Source organism: Dermochelys coriacea, chromosome 4 (assembly GCF_009764565.3).
Source record: "Dermochelys coriacea isolate rDerCor1 chromosome 4, rDerCor1.pri.v4, whole genome shotgun sequence".
In the NCBI taxonomy this organism is placed as follows: Eukaryota; Metazoa; Chordata; order Testudines; family Dermochelyidae; genus Dermochelys; species Dermochelys coriacea.
In genome coordinates, this window is record NC_050071.1 from 109,029,926 (window position 1) to 109,054,698 (window position 24,773).

Here is a 24,773-nt window from a genome sequence, read left to right on the forward strand (position 1 = left end):
TAGAATGAAGGAATTTCAGAAATCCTCCAGTCTCTTTATTTCATATGCAGACAACCATAAAAAAGACACACACTCTCTTCAGACTTTATCTAGTGGGGTTAGATCGAGCATAGAGGAAATCTATAAACTAGTATTCATTCCACCCCTTCTTGGGGTGGGGTCATACTGTCAGAGCAATTGCTACCTCCATCACTTGCCTTAGACCCGTCCCAGTTGCAGAGCCCTGTAGGGCTGCTACTTGGAGCTCCACACATACTTTTTACAAAACTTCTCCCTAGACCTAGCATCTGGATTGGGTCTACTGTTTGATGGAGCAGTTTGATGGAGCAGTACTATAATCCCTATTCGCTTGGGACTCTGAGTCCCACCTTCCATGATGGGGTACTGCTTGCCAAACTATCCTGTGAGTGGGACTGTGCAGCAAACACTTGAAGAAGAAATGGAGGTTACTTATGTGTGACTGGAGGTTTTGCGGGGATGGACTCTGCATATTCACCCACGTTCCTGGGAATCCCAATGGAATTTTGACTTGAGAGGGCAAGGTCGAAAACAACTGAGGCAGCAGGGAGGCACCACACTCCCTTTTATAGCCTCACTTTCAGAACCTGCAGGAACACAGAAGAGAGAGGTAAGGAGGAGACTTTTAGGGGCACTGCTACAAGAAGGTTCCACCGCCTCAGCTGCACCCGCCGGTTTGGCACGTGAATAGGACTATGCAGATTCCATCTCTAAGAACTCCAGTTACGGATACATAACCATTATATCTGTTCCATTTACTTACAGAGAGCTGGTTTCCTTGATACCACATAAAGCAATTCCCATTCTACCCTGTAAGTGAAGAACAGTATGTAATGAAAGTTCACTCAGTAATCTGTAACATTGTAGAATCATCTTATTGATAAATGAGGAAGGATGCCCTAACGGTTAATGCACAGAGCTGTGAGTCAGTGACAGAGAGCTCTATTCCCAGTTTTGCTACTGAGTGGCCGTGCAACTTTGGATAAGTCACTTAGGGCCCAATGCTACCATTCTTACTTCTTGTAGTCCCATTGCTATAGAAGTACAAAACAGTAATATTAAATATTCAATACCATTTTTTATTTTTGTTTATAGGTGCTGGATTCATAGCAATCAAGAATTAATTAATCCATGCTCATTAGCTTTGCTTTATTTTTACTTAAGAGTTTTCTGGAATAACATTTTGCATTTTACTCTGGTATGTATTATTCCATTGTCACATTTATCAGCACAGTTACAGCCAGCGCCCGACCTTTGTATTGATCTAACACACATTTCTAAACTTATTGCAGATCTATTTCATGGGAACCTTTCTTGTGTCAATACTGGTTGCATTTGCAATGCAACATTTTCAGTCTCTGTCTGGTAAGTATTTGCCATGGTCAGGCTGAAATAATCTAGAAAAAAAATAATTCTATACATAAAATAGGGAACTTTAAAGATAGAACAGACTTCAAGATTTGGTGCCAGCATGCAGTTCATATATCATTTAAAGCAAGTAATGTCCTACAAATTCAGTCTCTTAATTGCAGGAGTAGATCTGACTCACACAAGGAGTCCTACTGCCTTCAGAGCATCAGCATGAGTAAGGGTGTGCAGACTCAGGCCTCAAGCGCAGAACAATAATTTTGCACCAGATCAGTAATTTGGAAATTTGTATTGATATTTGCCATCCTCCTCCCCCCCCCCCCCCCGCCAGAACAATTTCACCATTCTTTCACCAATTTTAACCAAACACAATTTGATTAGAGGAGCTGAAAATCATTCTTATTATGTTGTATAGCATTGTAGCGCTCTGTTTTATTTCAGCATCCCAAGTAAGATACTGTTTTTACCTTTTCATCCTCCAAAAAGCTATTAATGGATGTATAAGTGAATTAAGGGCTTTTGTTACTAAAGCCTTGGATGTTTTTAACATAATTATTGTAGCTTGAAAACTGCAGCTTCCTTCTGTTTGGAATGATAGTCACAGAAATGGGAAAAGATCTAGTTGTTAGAGAGCCCATCTCTCTGCCAGTGCAGGATTACCCCCTACTATACTTTTTCTAGTGTGTTTTTTTCCCCAAACAAGATTTCACATGCTCCAAGTGATCTGTCTATCACTTCACTTGGGAAAGTATTCCACAATACCCCTTACGATTAAGCTGTTTTCCCCGATATCCAGCCTAAACTTTTGTTTTAGGAATTTTATCCGCCTAATGCATTCTGACTTTTCATACTCTTAGTCATACCCAGTGTACCGTCCTAATTGTGTAATTCCTCTCCCTTCCTGATGTTCACACCCATCAGATATTTGTTATCATGGTCCTTCGTAGTCATCACTTCTCCAAGTAATACATACTTAGCTCTCTGAATCCTACATTACAAATCACTCCTTCCAGCCCCGTGCACATTTCTTTTCCTCATCTCTGTACTCCTTCCTCTTCTTGAAGTACAGTTAACTAGAATAATGGGAATAAAACAAACAAAAAATAATGAACAGACAGTTCAGTAATGTCAGTTTCATGTGTCCTATTCTAGTAAAATATTTTTTTATAACTCGAGTTGGGTTAAGCAGCAGTAAGAGGATTTTTAACCTATCCTTGAAATAAAGGTTCAGAAAAGTAATTAGTATCACAGGAGAGGTTATGCTCATTACCGCTTTTTGTTTTTGTTGTTGTTGGTTACCATTTGTGTTAAGCCTTTCTGATGCTTTGACCATCACATTAGTTACTGAAGTCTGAATGAAACCTGGCACTGATGGCTAATTTAAACCTGTTGTTAAGGCAGTGGTTATGAAGATTCCTAGTATAGCATTATCTTTAAGAGATAGTAACTAGAAGGAATACATTATTTCCTTTTATAGTCCTTATACCTATCACCTTGTGAATAGTCAGACTAATGAGTTTATGACTTCAGGTGATCGTTGCCACTAGATTCAGTGAGCTGTATTCTGCACCCCTGCACCAACTGGGCTTCCCTCATCCCATGCCACTCGGTCCCAGTGTAATAGTTACTAGAGAAAAAAGAAAAGGAGTACTTGTGGCACCTTAGAGACTAACAAATTTATTAGAGCATAAGCTTTCGTGAGCTACAGCTCACTTCATCGGATGCATTTGGTGGAAAAGACAGAGGGGACATTGATATACACACACAGAAAACATGAAACAATGGGTTTATCATACACACTGTAAGGAGAGTGATCACTTAAGATAAGCCATCACCAGCAGCGGGGGGGGGGGGGGGGGAGAAGGAGGAAAACCTTTCATGGTGACAAGCAAGGTAGGCTATTTCCAGCAGTTAACAAGAATATCTGAGGAACAGTGGGGGGTGGGGTGGGGGGGAGAAATAACATGGGGAAATAGTTTTACTTTGTGTAATGACTCATCCATTCCCAGTCTCTATTCAAGCCTAAGTTAATTGTATCCAGTTTGCAAATTAATTCCAATTCAGCAATCTCTCGTTGGAGTCTGTTTTTGAAGCTTTTTTGTTGAAGGATAGCCACTCTTAGGTCTGTGATCGAGTGACCAGAGAGATTGAAGTGTTCTCCAACTGGTTTTTGAATGTTATAATTCTTGACGTCTGATTTGTGTCCATTTATTCTTTTACATAGAGACTGTCCAGTTTGACCAATGTACATGGCAGAGGGGCATTGCTGGCACATGATGGCATATATCACATTGGTAGATGCGCAGGTGAATGAGCCTCTGATAGTGTGGCTGATGTGATTAGGCCCAATGATGGTCACATAAACACCACCCTATATCGGAAACCTACTGACCGCTATTCCTACCTACATGCCTCTAGCTTTCATCCAGATCATACCACACGATCCATTGTCTACAGCCATGCTCTACGATATAACCGCATTTGCTCCAACCCCTCAGACGGAGACAAACCCACCCCCCACTGTTCCTCAGATATTCTTGTTAACTGCTGGAATTAGCCTACCTTGCTTGTCACCATGAAAGGTTTTCCTCCTTCCCCCCCCCCCCCCCCCGCCCGCTGCTGGTGATGGCTTATCTTATTCTTTTGACAGGTTTCAGAGTAGCAGCCATGTTAGTCTGTATTCGCAAAAAGAAAAGGAGTACTTGTGGCACCTTAGAGACTAACAAATTTATTAGAGCATAAGCTTTCATGAGCTACAGCTCACTTCATCGGATGCATCCAATGAAGTGAGCTGTAGCTCACGAAAACTTATGCTCTAATAAATTTGTTAGTCTCTAAGGTACCACAAGTACTGCTTTTCTTTTTTCAGATATTCTTGTTAACTGCTGGAAATAGCCTACCTTGCTTGTCACCATGAAAGGTTTTCCTCTTTCCCCCCCCTGCTGCTGGTGATGGCTTATCTTAAATGATCACTCTCCTTACAGTGTGTATGATAAAACCCATTGTTTCATGTTCTCTGTGTGTGTATATCAATGTCCCCTCTGTTTTTTCTACCAAATGCATCCGATAAAGTGAGCTGTAGCTCACGAAAGCTTATGCTCTAATAAATTTGTTAGTCTCTAAGTACTCCTTTTCTTTTTGCAAATACAGACTAACACGGCTGCTACTCTGAAACCAGTTACTAGAGAGCAACTCTGACTTACACCAGAGGGTGGAAGCTCATACTTTATACCAGTACAGAATCAGTCATAGAAGAGCAAGAGTGGGTCAAAATGGATCTAACAGACTGGAAAATCCTGCCCATTGCTTTCTTTTCTGATAGGGAGGAAGTAGAGAATCAATGTTGGGGCCACATATCAGCCCTCAGTCTCCTAGAAATTTTTTTTCAGTTCAAAGGAATATTACAGACAAAAAAAACCCCACTGTCTAGGGGGAAAAGTGCTCATGATGTGCAACAGATAGTAAATCATTGGTCAACAAAGCTGAAGAGCATGATCAGCCACAAATTAAAGAAGAGAGCAAAGGCAGGCACGTATCTAAGGACAAGACAGTTTTTGATCAGCAAACTGTAGAAGAAATATGGACAAATTATGGAAAGAGGGTTTCCATTATATTGTATTTTCTTGCAAACTTAAAAATGTTATAGTCTAGTCTTCATAGAATGGGTATATGGTGACGGCTTATTACTGTAACAAAATAAAGTAAAATCAGGGCTATGTCTACACCGTGCCACTGTGTGGACGATGGAGTTGTGAATTGCAGAGTACAGCAAAATGTTGCACATGAACTGCCCTGTGTAGGCACTGCTAGTGCAAACTATAAGATACTAGTTCACATTAATAGAGTCTTCTCTCTAAAGCTACCTTTTACTTTGCACTAGCAGTGACCACGAGGCAGTTAGTGCTCAATACTTGGGTGTATTCTGCAGTTCACACCCCCCGTTGTTAAATTTTGGAAAATAATTCCCTTATAATCACAAATATTCCTTTATTAATATAAAATTTACTGAATTATTAAGAAATAAGACTTACAACATATATAAATTGTTCACAGATGCATTAAAAACTTGATTTTGAAAGCCCTGTCCTTTATTACCAGCTGCAGTTGATATAATTTAGGGGCCATCATAATGCATATACACAAAGGGACACAGTTAAAGTTACATTGGGCTACTTATTTTGACATTTCTTAATTTTTTAATGCTTGATTTTTCTTCCATATAGTTTTATTTATATGTTTGTATGAGAGCCAGATATGTACGTGTATACTTTATATATAGTACTACATTTCAATATTTATTCTGTATTTGTGTTTTTTCTATAGCCAATGATTCTCAGGCACCAAGGCCAGAACAATCTCCAGATGTACATTCTTCCACTGAAAACACCAGTGACACTAGATCAACAGAGCAAGAGGAATCTACTCTTACGAACAATTTAGCTCAGCATCCCCATTTGATCAGCTGAGATGTAATTCTCTGAAAGATTGGAATTCCAAAGCAAACATTAGGAAGGCATGGTCTTGAGCAGTTACAATACTAAGAGTTCACAACTGTATAGAATGGTATTAACTATATACTTCATGGGCTAAATCCTGCTCTTAGTTACAGCTGGGCAACCCCAGTGATCTAATCGATCTATTATATAAAGGAGAAGGAAATTTTAAAAACCCAAACCAAGAATACATGTTGATTATCTCATTAGATTATACATCTGAATGCATTGTATGATCTTGTTTTTGATGGGAATAGAAAAACAGGGGTGAAAACCTGACCAGACTTTGAAGTCAGTGGCAAAACTCCCTTTGACTTCAATATGGCTAAGATTTCACCCACGGTATCAAATATTTTACTAAACAGTCTTTGCCCACACTTAGACGCAAGGTTAAATTTCCTGTAGCCCTGTTCCTGGAGGTTTGGCTCCAGTCTTTGTTTGCTTTGAATTTATTGGGTAGCTGAACAAGGGTGACTGATTATAGGGAGCAGCTCCCTTTACCAAAAAATACAAAAAAAAGTAGAAGTGTCACAGTAAATCAGTGAACAGTTTCTTCTCAAGTTCTTATATGGGTAATATAGGAAGGGATTTCTCTCTAGTTTTACAGTATATTTTAAATTGTCCTTGAACTAAATTACTGATCAGGTGTCATTTTCACTAATTAATATGTTTATACAGCACCTAGTGTAATGGGGTCTTTGATTCCATGTCTGGAGGTCGAATAGGCTATAGTAATACAAATGATGATAAATAATAAAAATGCTAGTTAGGACAGTCAGGATAACAGGATATACAGGAAGTAATCATACAGAGCATAGATCTCATCTGTCTGATTTTAAAGCTATGCAAAGTGAGTGGATGTAGGAAAGGAGTGACTGTGTTCAGCAGGTGTGTGTACACATAAAAATCGTATGTAATTGTATCCATCTATGCATTCTTGTCAGTTAAATCTACTCTCTTTGCACTGCTTTATTTACAAGAGTAAATAAAATTATTTTTCTATTGCTGACTGTATGGTAACTGGCTTATTTGTCTTTTTATCTTGAGTTACAGATAGGATAGTTCTACACAAATCTTGTAGCCACAAATTAGCTTTAGAGGATATAATCTGTGCAGATAATCTCATCAAGCAGTGCTCCACTATTTGTAGCATTTTCAGAAAAGCTCATCAGTAAATGGGATTCTCCCCTATGGAAAATCTTGGCTTTTCATTGAAAAAACAAAAAGCCAAAAGGCAAAACATTTTCAAACCTTTGAGTTTCGATTTTCTGACCAAAAAACCCTGAAAATTTTCTAGAAAAGCAAATACTGTCAGCAAAAATTTTCATTTTTTCAAAAACCCAATTTGTGTCAATTTTTTTGGGCCATCCCCAATGTTCAGTTCAGCAACATAATCACAGTATCCATTATTAGCATGAACTATTTTTACCAAAGTCTAGTTATTTTCAATAATAAAAACTTGAATGGTAGAATTGCTTGCTTGTTTGTTTGTTTGAAAAATAGTACATTTGTGGTTGAAAAGCCATGTAATCCATCTAGTTCTATTTACCTAGGGTCTGATTCACAAGAACCTTTTACCCTGCTCTAGCAACGTAAAGGGTCCGTAAGGTTAGCATAAATTAAATGTAAAATGTAAATTATAATCAGATGCCTAGTGTTTATGCCTTGTATTGTTTTTAGCCATTGCAAATAATTGGTCATCTCTATTGAGCCTGCATTCAACTGTAAAATTTTGCAATGCTACATTTGATCACAAACAGTACGCGTGCACACACCTTTGGACTTTTGACAGAATTCTAATATTATATATTTAACCAGATAAATGAAAACAAGTTGTCATTATTACCCTAAATGCAGACTGCATTATGATATTTGCACTTTATTTAAGTTGGTATGAAAATTTTAATTTATGTTAGAAGGGAAACCAAAATTGGACTTCGTATGGAAACTAAGATACAAACTTTAATTATGGAGCAGCTGCTGTTACAGAACAATATTTGACACATAATACCCGTTTTTAAAATGCCTGTGTTCTGTGCCAAATTTGCATGAGCAAATACTACGATTACATGCAAATCGGGTATTTGTACATACAAGTGGCAAGTTTTGTATCCAGCTGGTCATTGGTGCCAAACCAAATATTAATTGGTCCATATGATTAAAGTAATTACCTAACCCCACACAATGGAATTGTGGTTTTTCACTCCTGCGGGCATTCTGCGCCAAAAAATTGAAAATTCTGCACACAATATTTTAAAATTCTGCAAAATTTTGCAAATTTTATTTGTTAAATACAAATGAGAACATGGCACGGTATTAAAGACCTGATTTTTCCAAAATGGGTGCACAATTGTGCATCTAATTTGTGCACAGTTACAACAAAGGAGTAGGCAAATGGGCGTCTGTATCTGCAAATGGCCAGTTAGTCATAGTTAATGATAACAATAATGTCAAAGAACTGTGATAAAAGGGAGTGTTGCCTAATGAATAGGGCACCGGGCTAGAACTCAGGAGATGTGGCTTCAATTCCCAGCTCTGCTGCTTGCCAGCTGTGTGCCCTTGTGTAAGTCACGTCACTGCTGTGTCCCTTAGTTTCCCCAGCTGAAACATGGAGATAATGATACTGACCTTCTTTGTAAAGACCTTTGAGCTCTATGGATGAAAAATGCTAAATAGGAGATAGGAAATACTATTATTAGCAGATACTATTATTAGCAGAAACATGGACAATTATATCCAATTTACAGATGGTTTAATTGAAATACAGAGAAATTAAGGCCTAGATTTACACAAAAAGTCAGTTGTAATCAATGTATATTGCAGGTGCTCACCACTTCTGCAAAATAGGCCATAGGTGCCTCAAAATCAGACACCCAAAAATTAAAGGACATGCTGAAAATTCAGTCATGTGAATTACCTAGGGTCACAGGGTGAGTTAGTGGCAGAGTAGACCCGGAATTCAGGTGTTCTCAGTGGCCCTAGCCACTGGACTATGCTATCTCCTAATTTGCGTGGGGATGAACTTTAAGCATACAATTCTGTGTGTGTATTGGAGTGTGTAGTTACACATTAGCATACATGAAAATTAGGCCCAGCGATGCTAACATTTTTGTATATTTATATTTGAAATTAAATACATTTCATACATATGAAACATTTCTTAGTACTTATATGGCACCATTGAAGTCCATGCCATTTTACAAGCAGGCAAGATGACACAGACCATTCCCCGTAGGGCTTATGTTCTAAAGTAATGGAGCTCTGACAATTTACACCAGCTGCAAATCTGCCCCTACATTGTACAAAGATACAAAGAAGGGTTGTGTGACGGTTTGACCCCCCACTCCGGAGTGCCACCTGATGTACTGGGGTACCACTGAGCCCGCTTATTCCACCAGCCTGGGCTCCCTTACACTGTCCTGCTGAACCAGGCCTCAAGCCTCCTCCAGCACACACACAGGTAGGGACACACCCAGCTGCAGAAAGACACAGACACTGAAATCAGCTCTGCCTGGGAAGACTCAGCTAGGAAATTGCCCAGCACTCAAGTGCACACCCCCTCTGGGGTGCAAACCCAAAATCGTACTGACTTGCGCTGCACAGAGAACTGTACAGCATAAGCTTATTGAAATTCGCCTCCTCCCTCAATGTGGAGGAAGATATGCATCGCTTCCCTCCCCCCACAGTTATGAATTCCACAAACTAGGTTTAGAGAAAACAAAAACAAGTTTATTAATTACAAAAGATAGATTTTAAATTATTATAAGGGATAGCAAACAGATCAAAGCAGATTACTGAACAAATAAAACAAACATACAAACTAAGCTTAATACACTTAAGAAACTGCTTACAAGTAGTAATTTTTCACCCTAAATGTTGTTTTATGGCAGATTGCAGAGGTTCCTGAAGACAAGCTGCTCTTGCTTGCAGCTTAAAACTCTAGGTATTTCTTTCACAGGCCAGATACCGTTTCCAGCCTGAGCTCAGCTCTTCTCCACGCCCCCCTCAGTCCTTCTATCTTCGATGTTTTCAGCAGTCATCCTGGGCAGGGATTCAGTGAAGATATCTGTTCAATATCTTCATCAAATGATTTAGATAATGGCATAGAGAGTACACTTTTAAAGTTTGTGGACAATACCAAGCTGGGAGGGATTGCAAGTGCTTTGGAGGATAGGATTAAAATTCAAAATGATCTGGACAAACTGGAAAAATGGTCTGAAGTAAATAGGATGAAATTCAATCAGGACAAATGCAAAGTACTCCACTTAGGAAGGAACAATCAGTTGCACACATACAAAATGGGAAATGACTGCTTAGGAAGGAGTACAGCAGAAAGGGATCTGGGGAACATAGTGGATCACAAGCTAAATATGAGTCAATAGTGTAACACTGTTACAAAAAAAGCAAACATCATTCTAGGATGTATTAGCAGGAGTATTGTAAGCAAGACATGAGAAGTAATTCTTCTAATCTACTCCGCGCTGATTAGGCCTCAACTGGAGTATTGTGTTCAGTTCTGGGTGCCACATTTCAGGAAAGATATGGACAAATTGGAGAAAGTCCAGAGAAGAGCAACACAAATGATTCAAGGTCTAGAAAACATGACCTACGAGGGAAGATTGAAAAAAATTGGGGTTTTTTTAGTCTGGAGAAGAGAAGACTGAGAGGGGACATGATAACAGTTTTCAAGTACATAAAAGATTGTTACAAGGAGGAGGGAGAAAACTGTTGTTCTTAACCTCTGAGGATAGGACAAGAAGCAATGGGCTTAAATTGCAGCAAGGGCGGTTTAAGTTGGACTTTAGGAAAAACTTCCTAACTGTCAGAGTGGTTAAGCAGTGGAATAAATTGCCTAAGGAGGTTGTAGAATCTCCATCATTGGGGATTTTTAAGAGCAGGTGGGACAAACACCTGTCAGAGATGGTCTAGATAATACTTAGTCTTGCCTTGTGTGCAGGGACTGGACTAGATGACCTCTCAAGGTCACTTCCAGTTCTATGATTAACTCACTTCCCTTCCTTAAATAGGATTTACATATGGCAGGAATCCTTTGTCTCTCAGTGTGATTCCCCTCCCCTCCTAGTGGAAAAATACTGGTATTCCAAGATGGAGTCCAGTAGCAGGTGACATGATCACATGTCAAAGCAGCCATAAGTCCTCAGGAAAGTGGGAGGTTAGCATCTTCAAAGACCTGTTCTTCTTCCTAATAGCCCTTTTCAGCCAGCAATCTAGACTTGATTGCATTCTGTCTAGTGGGCGTTCCCAAGGTGTAAACCTATGTAATAGTACATAGACAATATTCCCAACTTCAAATACAAACATGATACATGCACACAAATAGGATAATCATAGTCAGTACATCATAACCTTTCCAATGATATCTCACATGACCCATCTATCATAAAATACATCTTAGATAAGCTATAATCATATTATACCAATATTTCTATGAAGAATGTGGGGTATAGTGTCACAGGTTGCACATACGTTGTGATTTCCAAGGTGAGTTTTTTGTTTGGCTGGGTGTTTTCATAAAGATGTGATAGAATGTGAGCTAGATAGGATGACTGAGCTGTTGAAAGAGACGTGGAGTGAGAGATTAGTAAGAGTTTTTAAAGGGGATCTTGGATGAGAGCAAGATTGCTTAGTGCACTGGGCAGAAGCAGATGGCCCAGATAGAGAACAGCATGGAAAATAGCCCAAAATCCTGAGTAAGAGAAGGTGCCTAAGGGCTATGCAGTCCTGGAAGAGTAGACTGAACGTAGTACATGAGCAAGAGTGTAGTAGGACAGATATGTAAACAGGATTGGAACTAGGCAAAACCTTGGGAGTGAAGACCAAGGGCCTGAGTCATAGGGCTTGGCTACACTTGCAAGTTAGAGTGCATTAAAGCAGCCCCAGGCACCCTAATTCCTGACCCATCTAGATACTCTAAGGCCCCTTTATACCACTCTAGGCACAAATAAGGCCCTTTGTATGCTGCAGTGTTAAGGGATTTTAGTAAAAATGTGAATCGGGAGCAACCGTGTCTGAACCTGATGCAGAATAAAACAGCATATCTTCGTACTTCCAGCCTCTGTACGTTTACAGGATATGCCTTGCACAGAACTCATGTCAAGTAGTGATTGCACTCCCATAAGCCTGCTTCTGTTAGACATTTACACCACACTTGGCTTTCATGCAGGAAGTAGTATGATGTATAGGATATCAAAATAAATATTAGGTGACAAGGATATAAATAATGCAGTTCAAGTATTTTATTGTAGATATTGCTTGGCATATGGTTTTCAGTAGCATGTAAATTCTATTGATTTTCAAAGGGCATTGTGTTCCTTAGTCAGTTGAGCACTTATGAAAATCCCATATTACATTCATGGTCATTTTAGAGCAGAGTTACAAAGATATTTAGAGGCCTAAAGATGCAGATAGTGGCACCTTGGACCAGATTCCCAAGGGGGAACATAGGCACCTAAATGCCACTTTTGGTACCTGAATCCAAAATTTAGATCCTCAATACTCCTGCGCAGCTGCTGCCTAATGGTGTAGGTGCGGAAATTACCCAGCCTATGTTTCTGCCAATAAAGTTCCCAAGGCACCTACATTTCTGCTGGTGCACATGCCCACACCCTCAATCCTGAGATCACTGAGCAACTCTGTGCCTATCTCACACCTAAGCCTGTGAATCTGCTGGGGCTAAGTATTCCCCGCTCTGGCTTGCCTGGAGAGCCCGATCTGGTAGACATGTTCAGCAGCTGCTTTAGCCTCCAGTATTCAATGGAGCAGGAACTGGAACTCAAGCCCAAGGGTGACAGATTCTTTCTAAAAGTGGGGGGAGGATGAGGCCCTGCCCCCTCCCCTCCTCTTCTCGTGGAGGCCCTGTCCCCCTGTCAAGCCAGAGCCGGTCCAGGGAGGGGTGTCCCAAGAGCAGCCCCTAGCCTGTGTCCCCACGCCCAGGGCACCCCCATCCAGGGAAGGTGGTAGGTCTGGGGCTCCCCACAGCTGCCCACGTGGCTCTTACCCCAACCTGGCTTTGGCTTCCAGCCTGCCCTGGAAGCAGGGTCTCGGGGGCCAAAGACCCACTGCCAGGCCATAGGTAAGAGCCACCCGGGCAGTTGTGGAAAGCTGCACACCGTCCATCTGCTCTGGGTAGTGGACACAGGGGGCGGGGACACAGTTCGGGGGCTGCTCTTGGGACCTCCCTACCCTGGGCAGGTGGAGAGTCTACAGGTGGAGGGTCTGCGGCTCCCCACAACTTCCTAGGCTCCCTGGACTGGTCTTACCCGGGCCAGGCTCCGGCTTCTGGACTGGCCAGGGGGTGGGACCTCGGGGGAAGGAGGCACAGGAGGGGCAGAGGGCTGGGCCTGTGGCGAAAAGTGAATGTGCCATCTCCTCTTGGCTCCTCCTATTCTGACACCCCTGCCCAGGTCTCCCACATCTGGGGTGAATGCGCTAACCACTGGGCTCTCGGGTAAAAGGGGGCATCCCACCTCCTCTTTGCTTTCACTTGAGAAAAGAGTGACTTGATTTAGGCACTTAATGCCAGGAAAGGGATAACAGCTGCGAATCCCCAATGGAGGAAGGAATCTCCCTGCAGCCCAGAGTTGGTGGCCTAACTCCCTTTGAGAGTTAGGTGGGCCTTAGGCTGTACCCTTCTCCTCAGCATTTCCTATTTGCTAGTTTAAGTGGCTCTCATTTAATGTGCTTGCATCTGTGAATTTCTTTGTTAGGCACCTAACTCTCCTTGGATGGGGAGCCAAGGCATCTATCTCGGGCTTGTGAATTCCACTTAACGGCAAGGTGCCTAATCAGATTCTGTACACTCACCATAGTAAGTCCCCCAAGTAAATCTAGTAGGATTTTCAAAAGCACCTTGGTGAGTTAGGTGCCTAACTCTCCTGGTCTTTCAGTGGGACCTAGGTTCTTATGCTGTAAAAGCACTTTGTAAAGCCCACTAGGCGTCTGTCTGCACCTTTGTAAATTTGGCTCTTAAGCTTTGTTGTTTAGTCAAAAACGCCTCAACTCTCCAGGCTGTCTTCTATCCTTGCTCTTGTCCCCAGCTTTCCTCTTCCCGTTCCCTTCTCTGATTTGTTCATGTCTAGCTGTGTCCGTTATCGTTCTTTATCGCTCATCCATCTTTATCGCTCATCCATCACTAAGGAACATCCGAGCTGCCAGTGCTTCTCGCCATTTCCTCAAAGCGAACGGGGGCCCATTGCCACCCTTGAATGGCAGCTTGAGAAAGCAGGGAAGAGACCCAGCAAACAGAAAAGCTGTATAATCCATCCTTTTATCGTGCCCCATAATTTTTATGTGGCCTTTCTTGTAACTTTATCAAATATTGTTTACACTAGAAAGAGTCAAAACTTTATTGCACCAGTATTTCGAGCAAATTTAAACTCAAAACAAAAGAGCAAGAAGCAAGCACATAGAAATTACTGTAATAAATGTCTATACATGTCAGAAGATCAAGTTATGACAATGTTTGACGTACATGCATAGATACTAGAGATGGAAAATGCTTTGCACAGCATACTGTTTAATGGAATGCAGTAATAAAAATAAGCATACATAATTATGAGGCCAATAAAATAAACGCTTTATTATCCATCCTATGCTTAAACCTAGTTAGCAGGGGAGATATAGAGCTTGATTTACGAGCAATACTAAACCGTTTCGATCTTCCAAACTAATCATTATTATTTAATTATGATGTGTTCGACTCTCTTCTCACATATTAGACTAATGTTAAAGGGTCTGTTCTGTTAAAAAACAGTCTCCCTCTTGCAGCTGCAATTTTTGCAGCTACATGTGGTCATAAATGACTTGTAGGTTAAAAACAGGTGTTTAGGCACCTAATTGTCCTCATAGAGACCCACATTAGTTAATCCCACAATTATTTGAATATGCAAAATGTGAGACGAAATTGAAAAATCAGGTCCAAATAACAAAGCTGAAGAGATATGCACAAACTGCCCTTTGACTGCATTTACTGGCAAATCACAGCAGAATTCCTTCAGTGCTTTGGCTTACAATGCTGAATTTTATACATCTAAAAATTGTGCTAGAGTTAAGAATTGCAGCCCTGGGACATCCAAATCAATTACATTTAGTAGCTGCGTCAAATGGATAGGGTATGGCTTCATTGCGGAGTTAATGGAAGCATTGTGTTAACCCCCCTCTCATCCACACACAAAATCCTCTCTCCCAAGTCTGGTAGTGTTTCAAACCTAGGCTGGCTGGCCTGGCTGTAGTAGAGGCTAGAGCTCAGGTGTCATTTTTACTCTGCCTCATAACTCATCCATTCTGCAGTGAGGCTGGAGGCTGAACCACTCAAGTACAGCGAGTCATCTGAGGCTTTCCCACAATATTCCCCTCTCCAACCATGTGCCCCAGAGGACAGACAAGTTCTACAATTCAGTGGAAAAGAATCACAGAGCAGCTCAGCTTATGGCAGTACAAAGAACCATAGGATATGCCCCCGGAAGTCCGAGTGTAGTGCCATGGGGATCTAGTAACTCCAGTATGGCTTTGCAGTGTGGTTTCTCACACCTCAGGCCAGGCTGCTGTGGGCACCAGTCACACAAGCTATTGCTATCATGAAGACATACCCATATAGAGAGGAAAACTGGAAGAGGCTTGCAATTCAGTTTACAGCACATGAGCTCAGGGAACTGGGTGAAGTTGTTTCAACCAACTGTGGGATTTGAACTCAGCTCAAGGTAAGAAGCAGCATTCGGACTGGGTTTGAGATCTGTGGCAATAGGAATCAGTGGCACAGGTAGCGATGGAGAAACACAGATTCTGGGGCACAATTTTGTGTCCACAATTGATCCAGTGCATGGGAGGTTAGTGACCTGTGGGTTTGGCCCCTGAACATGCCCTCCTACACAGCTCTGGCTGGCCTTCCCACAATCCAGATTGCTAATCCACAAAGCCTGGGTTGTGTCTTCACTAGGGAAAAAAGATGTATTTTTAACCACCTTAACTCATCCACATTATAATCCTAGTGAAGACAAGGCAGTTATAATTTCAACCTGCATTGGCTGGTGAAGGTAAACTCCAGTGGGGAGCATAGGGTTTTCCTTCACCAGCTAACATAAATTAAAATTACAGCTGCCTTGTCTTCACTAGGATTGTAACATGATTTAATTTAACACTGATTAAAAACACACCTGGTGAAGCCAAGTCCTCAGGGAGGATGATTCTGGTACTGTGGAGTCATAAATGACAGACCTGATCTTGTGTGATGAGCTCTAATAGGAATAGATTAATGTCATGCTAGGAGTGGGTGAATACATTAAAAGAAAAGCAGTACTTGTGGCACCTTAGAGACTAACAAATTTATTAGAGCATAAGCTTTCGTGAGCTACAGCTCACTTCATCGGATGCATTGCATCGGATGAAGTGAGTTGTAGCTCACGAAAGCTTATGCTCTAATAAATTTGTTAGTCTCTAACGTGCCACAAGTACTGCTTTTCTTTTTGCAAATACAGACTAACACGGCTGCTACTCTGAAACCGGTGAATACACTGACATTCACCTCAGGCAAATTTTGTACAATGGAAGAAATGTTGAATAGTTTGCATGGTTGTATTAATAACCTTCCTGAATAATCATTAATCTGCCCTGCTGAAGCTGACTAAAGGAATGATGTGTTTAAATTTTTATTTTATATTCAACCAAGGCAAGGAGAAAGGTCTACTGTCATTTGCAGATATCTGTATATTGCAATCAAAGGGCAAATTTTCTGTCTGTATTTTCAACTTGATTATCTGGAGATTTTGAAGATGCTTTTCACAGCAGGGTAATACTCAATTGTATTTTAACAACTTATAGCTGAATATGGCCCTAGGAGCTAGTTCACGAGGAGGATGTATAGTATGTCTACACTGCAGTGTAAGCCCGTGCTTCAGCCTAGGCTCAAGCCTAACTCCCCTTGTGTCTAGACTGCAATTGTGCTAACCCAGGGTCCCAGGACCCTGCAGGGCTGGAGGGTCCAAGCTCAAGTTAAGCTGGGACCCAGGGTCCAAGCCATATTCCTTAGCAGTATAAACACAGCCCCAGTTGACTTAGGTCTTGGGAGTCAGCTGGAAGTATCACAAAATTCCATGTGATAACTTCCTTAGTCCTCTCTAGGCCTAAGGAATCTGCAATCTATTCTATTGAAAAGAGAAGCCACCCCCACACTCTGCAAATGGCAGCAGCTCAGGTCAGTATTAACCCATTCTCTTCTGATCACTGATCTACAAGTCCACTGTCAGAGAGCCTCCCGGCTTTGCAATGGAGAGCGAATCCATCAACCCTTTTGCAAAGTGAGCTACTTCCCGGTAACATGCAGGGCAAGCAGTAAAGTTTTCCCACAGTGCACCACAATTGTAGGGCTTGAGCAGCCACACTTCAGGGGCAGGGGGCCCTAGGGACAAGGTTATTGTTACTTTGACTTGGGTTGATGCACTGCTGTGTGGACACCAGAGCTCTAGGTTCAAGTAGAGGTTAGAAAAGTCTTAATCTAGGGTTAAAATACACTGTAGATGTTCAAGTCCAGGGTTCCTTAACATGGGTTAGCTGACTCAAGTCTCATTATCCATGGACTTATATTGCAGTAATGACATACCATTAGAGAACTAACTGCCCCTTTAAGTACCTCTGTCCAACATTTAGAAAACACTAGCATTCACAAAACACTGTTCAACTGCCAACTAACCTTGTAAGTGCCCAAATTCCCTTGGCATCCAAATTTCCACTAGTAAAGTCCTCCAGATGCCTAAATGTTTTCCAGTGGGCATGCACAAAAATGCCTGAGACCTGAAACCACCAAGGAATTCAGTGCCTAACTCATGCGTAAGCCCAGCGGGATTCAGAAACTGCAGCTTTCAGCATCTAAATAGCGTTAACTGTATTTAAAGATCCTTTTGAAAATGGGACTTACGTTCCTAAATCATTTAGGTGCTTTTGAAATTTTCCTCCTGGGACTGTAACCATGATATTTGCAAAACAAAAAGATATTGGGTTTTGTTACTAAAATTGAGCTTGGTATCTCCTGTAACTAGGTTTACACATAACATAATATAGTATTTTTTATTATCATTGTCCTTGTGGTCATAGACCCCAGTTTACTGCTTTAATCCAATATACTGCATGCCGCACAAGACAAAACATTGTCAGGTAATAAAGTGCATAGCATACTATGATACTCCATCACTTAAAAACCTGTGTTATAGTAATGTCTCTGCACGCATCTCTGTTTTATTTGTTATGTGTCCAAGACAATGGTGTTTCAAAGGGGGCACTGAACTTTCCAGTGGAAAAAAAATGTTTGAGAAAGTTTTAGATCAGGTCATTTGAGTAAGTGATCAAATATAAAAACAAGACATGAACATTCAGGCTCCAGCCCTCAGTTCTGGTCCAGAAGTGTTCCGCTTAAGTCACCAAAAACAGGTCCAATCTACACCGACTGTCACTGGCCCATACGGTTCCTAATCTCCCTGGGGGTTGTTGGATTATATGGATGCCCTGACTATATCCCAGGACTGGCAGCTAGAGGGGTGCGGGATGTAGGAGCCTCTACAGCAGCTCAACACCAGCTAGGGATCCTGCAGCAGCCTGCCAAGCTGGCTTTGGGACCGATTTGCACTGCCTGAAGACTGCAATGCAGCAGTAGCACACTGGGGAAGCAAGACCTCAGCATCTACTTTTACGGGCAAGGTCAGGGATTTGAGGCAGTAGAAGAACTAAAGCTACTTTCATTTTAGTTCCCAGAGGACACAAATGTCTAGTTACATCCCCCAGCCATTTTGTCCTACACAAGATTGAAGGCACACAATACTTTTTAAAATGAATTAATTTATTATTTGATTTCACTGAAGAGTTGGTTCCATTTCCATTGCTGTTCTGAAACATGCAGATCCTTAAGGGTTATGCTAGATGACTAAAGATCACCTGTACTGTATTAAGGGGTTGGGGTCAGCTGTGCCTGCACCAGATTTAGTCCACTTTCCCAGATGGAGGAAATGAGTAAACCATGTGACAAAGAGTCGGGTGACTTGAACCAGACATGCTGGGAGATAAAAAGGCAGCATGTGGCCCAGGGAAATGGGAGAGCCAAGTAGCAGGAGGTTGCTGTCTGATGCCCTATCCCAAGGGAGAGGTTTGAGCGTAGGATAGAGCACTAGAAAGAGTCCTGAAAGTGACACCAGGAGGGAAGAGAGAGGAGCCCGGGAATTACTATGCAAGAGAAGAGCAGGCGGGCAGCAAGTGTAGGAAGAAGCCCTGGGGGAAAGAAGCAGAGCAGCATGTGGCCATAAGCAGAGCAGCCCTAGCTGTTTTGCTGGCCAGGGTGGAAAATGTTTCCAGCCCACCCGCCCTTAGCTGCTGAGCAATAAAAAAAAAAATAATCAAAAATCAATCTGACCAACTGGAGTGGATTAAAAAAAAAAATCTTGAGCAGCATATCAGTCTGATGCCCACGATGACTGCCCTGCCTGCCCACTCACCCCTACAACTGGGCCCTGGCTGTTAAGGTTCCTAGGCTGGGCCCATCAAAGAGCACAAGGTCCCACTATACAGCCCCAAGAAGGAGAGTTGTGGAGTCCCTATCCCAAGAGGGGAAGAATTTTGAGCCCAGAGGACAGGCTGAAGAGGAGGTAAAGGTGAGCGGAAGACAAACCTTTGGGGCAGGATGGGCTGTGCACAGCTTAAGCCTAGGGAAAAAGACTGGTTGGTTGTCTGTTTTATTAGATTTTGATACTCCAGAAGGAGTGGACTCTTGTGACTTAGCTGGAGGGGCTAAGTCACCTCAGCAACTGAACTGAGATGACAACTGGAAGAATTGGTGAGAGCTCCAGGAGGGGAAATTGAGGCAGGGTGGCTGCATTGCCCTGTGGGGGTTACATGCTGGGACTGCACCCTGTGACATGTCCAATTAAAATGGGCATCTAACAGTTTCATAGTGATATTTGTATGCAGTGTAAATCTAATCATTACGTTTTCAGCCACAGGGCCTTGCTCTTTTGTGCTAGCTTTATCTGATAACATTCTCTCTCTTTGCTGTGACCCCATCTCAGGAAGTTTAAAATCAACACATACAGATAGCTTAGACAAAGCACTGGGACAAGTGAGATTCCTGTAAATGTTGGGCTTGTTCCAAATCCCATAGAAGTTAATGTGAATCTTTCTATTCATTTCAATGGACTTTGGATCAGGCCCTTCAACAGGAAGCTAGGGTCAGGGTAAGAATCTGCACCTTCAAGAAAGAGTAAAAAAAAAAAATGCATCTTTTGTTTAGAAAACCATATGTGAACTCATAGCTAAGTTGGCAATGCTGGGGCAGACTGGAGAGGGGAAGGAAAGGCAAGAAGAGAGTCTTAAGTTTATATGTGTGTCTTAAATTGGTTTCAAGGGGGACAGAGATCAGCATTCACGTCGGACTCCCCGTCAGTACCTGGCCCAAGCCAGGGAAGTTAATGATCCAACCAGCGAAACAAATTTGGTGATGAATCCTAGTCACGTACCACCCAAGGCATGTTGTGCATATGCTAAGAAGAATTCATTTCAAGGTAATAAAGAGAAGGGGTGGGGTGCTGGAGCTGAGAGGAGAAAGTACACAATTCTGAATATTTTGCAGTTAAAGCACCACTAATCGCAAGCTGGCCAAGTTTTGCCTAAGATTTCTTGTTTGCATCCCAAAAACCCATTGTGCAAAACTCAGATACAGGCACACTTCTGAAAACGTGCCCCATACAGCCCCATGGACAGGGCCGGCTCCAGGCACCAGCGAAGGAAGCAGGTGCCTGGGGTGGCCAATAGAAAGAGACGGCACGTCCGGGTCTTCGGCGGCAGGTCTTTCATTCCCTCCCTTCCCCTTCGGCGGCAGCTCAATCGGGTTTTTGGTGTGTTTTTTTTCCTTCACCACTTGGGGTGGCAAAAAAGCTGGAGCCGGTCCTGCCCATGGACACCCTTTTGCTAATTCCTGCAGCATGCAGTGCAAAAAGAGGCGACACTCAGCAATCTCCTGTGAATTCTCCTAGGACAACTGTCAGGGCATGTCAGTGACTGCAAGCTCCAAAGCCCATTGTAATCACTGGGAGTCTTTCCATTTACTGACAATGGGCTTGGGCTAAGGTGCAATATATACACTGAAGGAATCCCACTGCCCCACCTTCCTTATATGCTGTGGTTTTGTCTGTAATAATAAAAAATGGGACAGATGCTGCTAAGATTTCAATCCAGACCATCAAAATCCTTAGAACGTGAGGGTGAAAGGTCAGGCAGCCTACAGAGCCACCCATCAGACATTTCTACAGGACCCAAATAAATCAACTTGAAATGAACGCATACGTGAAACTTACCTGCTTTGTTTTTCCCTTTTTGTGTTGTGATTGATCTGGAGAAGAAATGCTCTCCCCCTGCAGAGCAAAATACAGTCATTTCAGTGTATCTTTCAGCACATGCCACGCATGATTCTCATAAGTTATTTTCTCATCATTAATTGTTCATTAGTTGGATAAGATTATTTCTAAGATAAACTGATGATTCAGCTCCACAGGAGGTCAAGGAAAAAGCAGTGTGAAATCTTGATTGCTAACGTCAATAGTCTGGGCTGACCCTGGTGAGAGTGAGTGGAATTTGGTCCATCATGTTGTATAAGTAGCTCAGGATCAATATGATAGGAAACAAATAGGTCAAGGCCACCAGTAATTCCACTTTTTATCAGGATTATTGAAGGAGCTGGGGAGACTAAAAACTTTTTAAAATGCCAACAGGAGAAAAAAATCTGTTCTATAAATTAATATATGATTTTGTATCAATATTGTCAGGGCCAGGTCATGATACAGGCTGTTTTCATTTTAGTGATTGTGGCAGTGTTACTCCTGGATTTGCAGCAACCCACTGCTGTAACCCCATTCAGTCACAAAACGGGGTTTATTGGGTTGTCTCCCCCTTTCAGGCAGGGCACCACCTGCAGCAGTCTTACGCAGCAGCAACGGGCAAGTCACAGGTAGCAAATCACACCCAAAGTCCTGCATCTGGCCTACCTTCTTTCAGGGGGGGCTCTGGCAGGCAGCAGTCTCTAGTTAGTTCCTGGCCACAGACAGCAGTGACATCACTTCAGATAGTTCTGGGAGGAGGTAAAATCTGTATGGAGAGGTGGCTGGGTCAAATTTAAGTAGTGTTGTGACCATACAGTGGAAGCGACCCTTCAGACTGCTCTGGCAGCAGCTGTACTGATTAGGGTTGCCAACCCTCCAGGTTTGTCCGGGAGTCTCCAGGAATTAAAGAATACTCTTTAATTAAGCATTATGACATATGACGAAACCTCCAGGAATACTGGCAACCCTAGTACCTAACGTCATGCAGGTCCACTGCTTAAAAGTGTTGGGGCAATGCCCCCTCCCCCCTACTCCACAGCCTGGAACTTTAAGCAAAAACCTTGGGGGGATTCACTCCCCAGCCCAAACCTAATCACTGCCAGTTAGGCTTCTTCTCTTTTGCTTTCCCTCTCAGCCAGATCCCAAATGAGCTGGGCTGTCCCTTATTAACTCCTCCCTCCAGCCTGCTGCCTATTGCCAGTGTAGTGAGTCAGAGCTGATTAAGCCCTCAGCAGCTTGTTAGCCCTGTCCCGGGCATTTGTATTCCCCCATCACAGTGCTATTCAATTTAAGACTGGTTCATCTAAAGCAAAGGGGCTCATTCTCTTCTTGAAATGCACACACTGATTCATAGCTGAAATTCTCCTTTTTGGTCTTCATAGCAGATCTCAGCTGATATAGCATTCGTTCTACATGACCAGAAACCTCATTTTCATGAAAGGAAGCAGCTCTACCATGCTGGTATGAGGGCAAAGTTCTCCCCTATATAAGGCCCAATGTTAAGAACTGTGAAAATACAATCTTGCTATGACATACCTGTTTGATTTCAAGCAGCTCTTGATGAAAACTTGGGAAGTTATATCTACATATACTCTCAGTCCATGGCAGAACTTTCAATGAATGAGCTGGCAGATGGCCCAGAATGTGCTATAGTTAATCAGAACTGCATTAATTGCCTGAACTGGAAGGCTACAAATGGCTAATACATCCATAGAGACAGAATATGTGATCTTGTGCTGTGAATAAAGGCTGTGGGCTGCCATTGACTTCAGTAAAAAGAACAGAGTACTTGTGGCACCTTAGAGACTAACAAAATTATTAGAGCATAAGCTTTCGTGAGCTACAGCTCACTGCATTGGAAATTGACTTCAGTGGGCTTTGGATCAGGCCCTTTCTCAGCAAGGATTTGGATTGGCTCTTTTAATTCACAAGAGTCAAAGCTACAAATGAGTTCTACTTGAAGCTCATTGATGGGGCAGGGCCTGAGTGACAGGGGTAGATTGACACTAAACTGACCCAAAAATACTGAACACAGAGAAGATGGAGAGTGATATAAGGATGATATTGAAGAGCTTTTGAGCAGGATAAAAGAAAACCAATCAGCCAACAGTTGTAGGCCTGTTTTCCCTTTCTTTTTATAGTGTGGACAGGGGAAGCTCATCAGAGTAGAGGGCTCTGATTAGCCAATGAATTTGTTCTTAAACAGCAGCACATGAGTGTGATATCAGAGTTGAAATCTTCTGTCCCAATAACCATGTGTCTAAGTTGCAGGCTTAACCCATGCTATTACGCATGGTTTAGTCCCAATCACATTATCATCCACACATAAAACCCTTAAACTCATGCTTGTATATGTTTTAAACTTGGGCACTCCTTGTACAGCTGCGGGTCTGGGGTAAAGCCTGTCTTTAATATTAAGGCATGTTCCAAACTGTCCATTTTGCAGTGAAGGTTTAGCTAAAGTATATGTTGCTGACCTCATGTTCAGTTAATCCTCCAGTGCTGACCCACAATTCCCAGGCCTGTTTGTTCTGGTCCTTCTACCTACTCACTTCCCATACCACATGTGATCCAAGGTGGATTCCAAGTGTGGGAGAGGCAGGATTTAAACATGCAATTAGCACTTACTATTAAAAAACTGCACTTATTAAAAAACTCAGGATAATCAGGATTACATTCTTAGCAAGCATGAGTGCATATCCTGCTCTCTCTTCAGAGTAGCAGCCATGTTAGTCTGTATTCGCAAAAAGAAAAGGAGTACTTGTGGCACCTTAGAGACTAACAAATTTATTTGAGCATAAGCTTTCGTGACGTATCCGATGAAGTGAGCTGTAGCTCATGAAAGCTTATGCCCAAATAAATTTGTTAGTCTCTAAGGTGCCACAAGTACTCCTTTTCTTTTATCCTGCTCTCTGTTTCAGATGAAGTGAGCTGTAGCTCATGAAAGCTTATGCTCAAATAAATTTGTTAGTCTCTAAGGTGCCACAAGTACTCCTGCTCTCTGTGTAAGTCTGCCACCCCTGTAGACTCATATAGAGTTATTCCAATGCTAGCATTACAGCAGTGTCCCAGACAGTCTGAATTAAAAGAACAAATGGACGTATTAAGTGAAATCCCTTGGGAAATCAGTACTTCTCCTCCTGGTCCTGATGTCCAGGCTGAGGAGAGGAAGGAGGGGGAACCTGGTCTGCGTTAGCAAGCCTCTGCCTTCTAGTTCAGCATACTGTTAATGTTTGCCCAAATTTTACCCCCTCCAGCAGGTAATTCTTGAGAATTATTTATACAGGAGAAACTCAAGATGGTCAGTGAGATTCCTGGGCAGGGCAAACTTCTCATAGCCACCCCTATAACTTACTAGCTCTCTCCTGACCTCGCTTATGCCATTCAGTAAGTGAACAATGAAAAATCTCCTTTGCACAGATAGATGGAATTCAACCACTGGCCTGGAAATGTGCTCCCTCCTCCACTTTGAAACTTCCAATCAATTAATATCCTCTAAGGCTTCCCTGGCCTGAAATAATGATAA

The 24,773-nt window shown here is 42.2% G+C and overlaps 1 protein-coding gene and 1 long non-coding RNA gene across 3 annotated transcripts in view; one reads left to right on the forward strand and one right to left on the reverse strand.

Moving 5' to 3' along the window:
* The window catches only part of SEL1L3 (SEL1L family member 3), a 68,447-nt gene extending 61,559 nt beyond the window's left edge, over positions 1-6,888 (forward strand). The window contains exons 22-24 of one of the 2 annotated variants that reach the window (XM_038400577.2): positions 1,114-1,216; positions 1,311-1,383; positions 5,710-6,888. In XM_038400577.2, coding sequence (XP_038256505.1) covers positions 1,114-1,216; positions 1,311-1,383; positions 5,710-5,852 — 319 coding nt within the window. In that variant the 3' untranslated portion in view covers positions 5,853-6,888. The remainder of the gene's footprint in view (positions 1-1,113; positions 1,217-1,310; positions 1,384-5,709) is intronic. The other variant, XM_043514055.1, reaches the window with a different exon arrangement.
* LOC119855124 lies at positions 1,143-22,362 on the reverse strand. The gene is made up of 4 exons (XR_005292757.2): positions 21,914-22,362; positions 21,227-21,283; positions 2,360-2,459; positions 1,143-1,415 (listed from the first exon to the last, which is right to left on the reverse strand). It is a non-coding gene; the product is annotated as an uncharacterized LOC119855124 (long non-coding RNA).
* Positions 22,363-24,773: the final 2,411 nt, after the last annotated feature.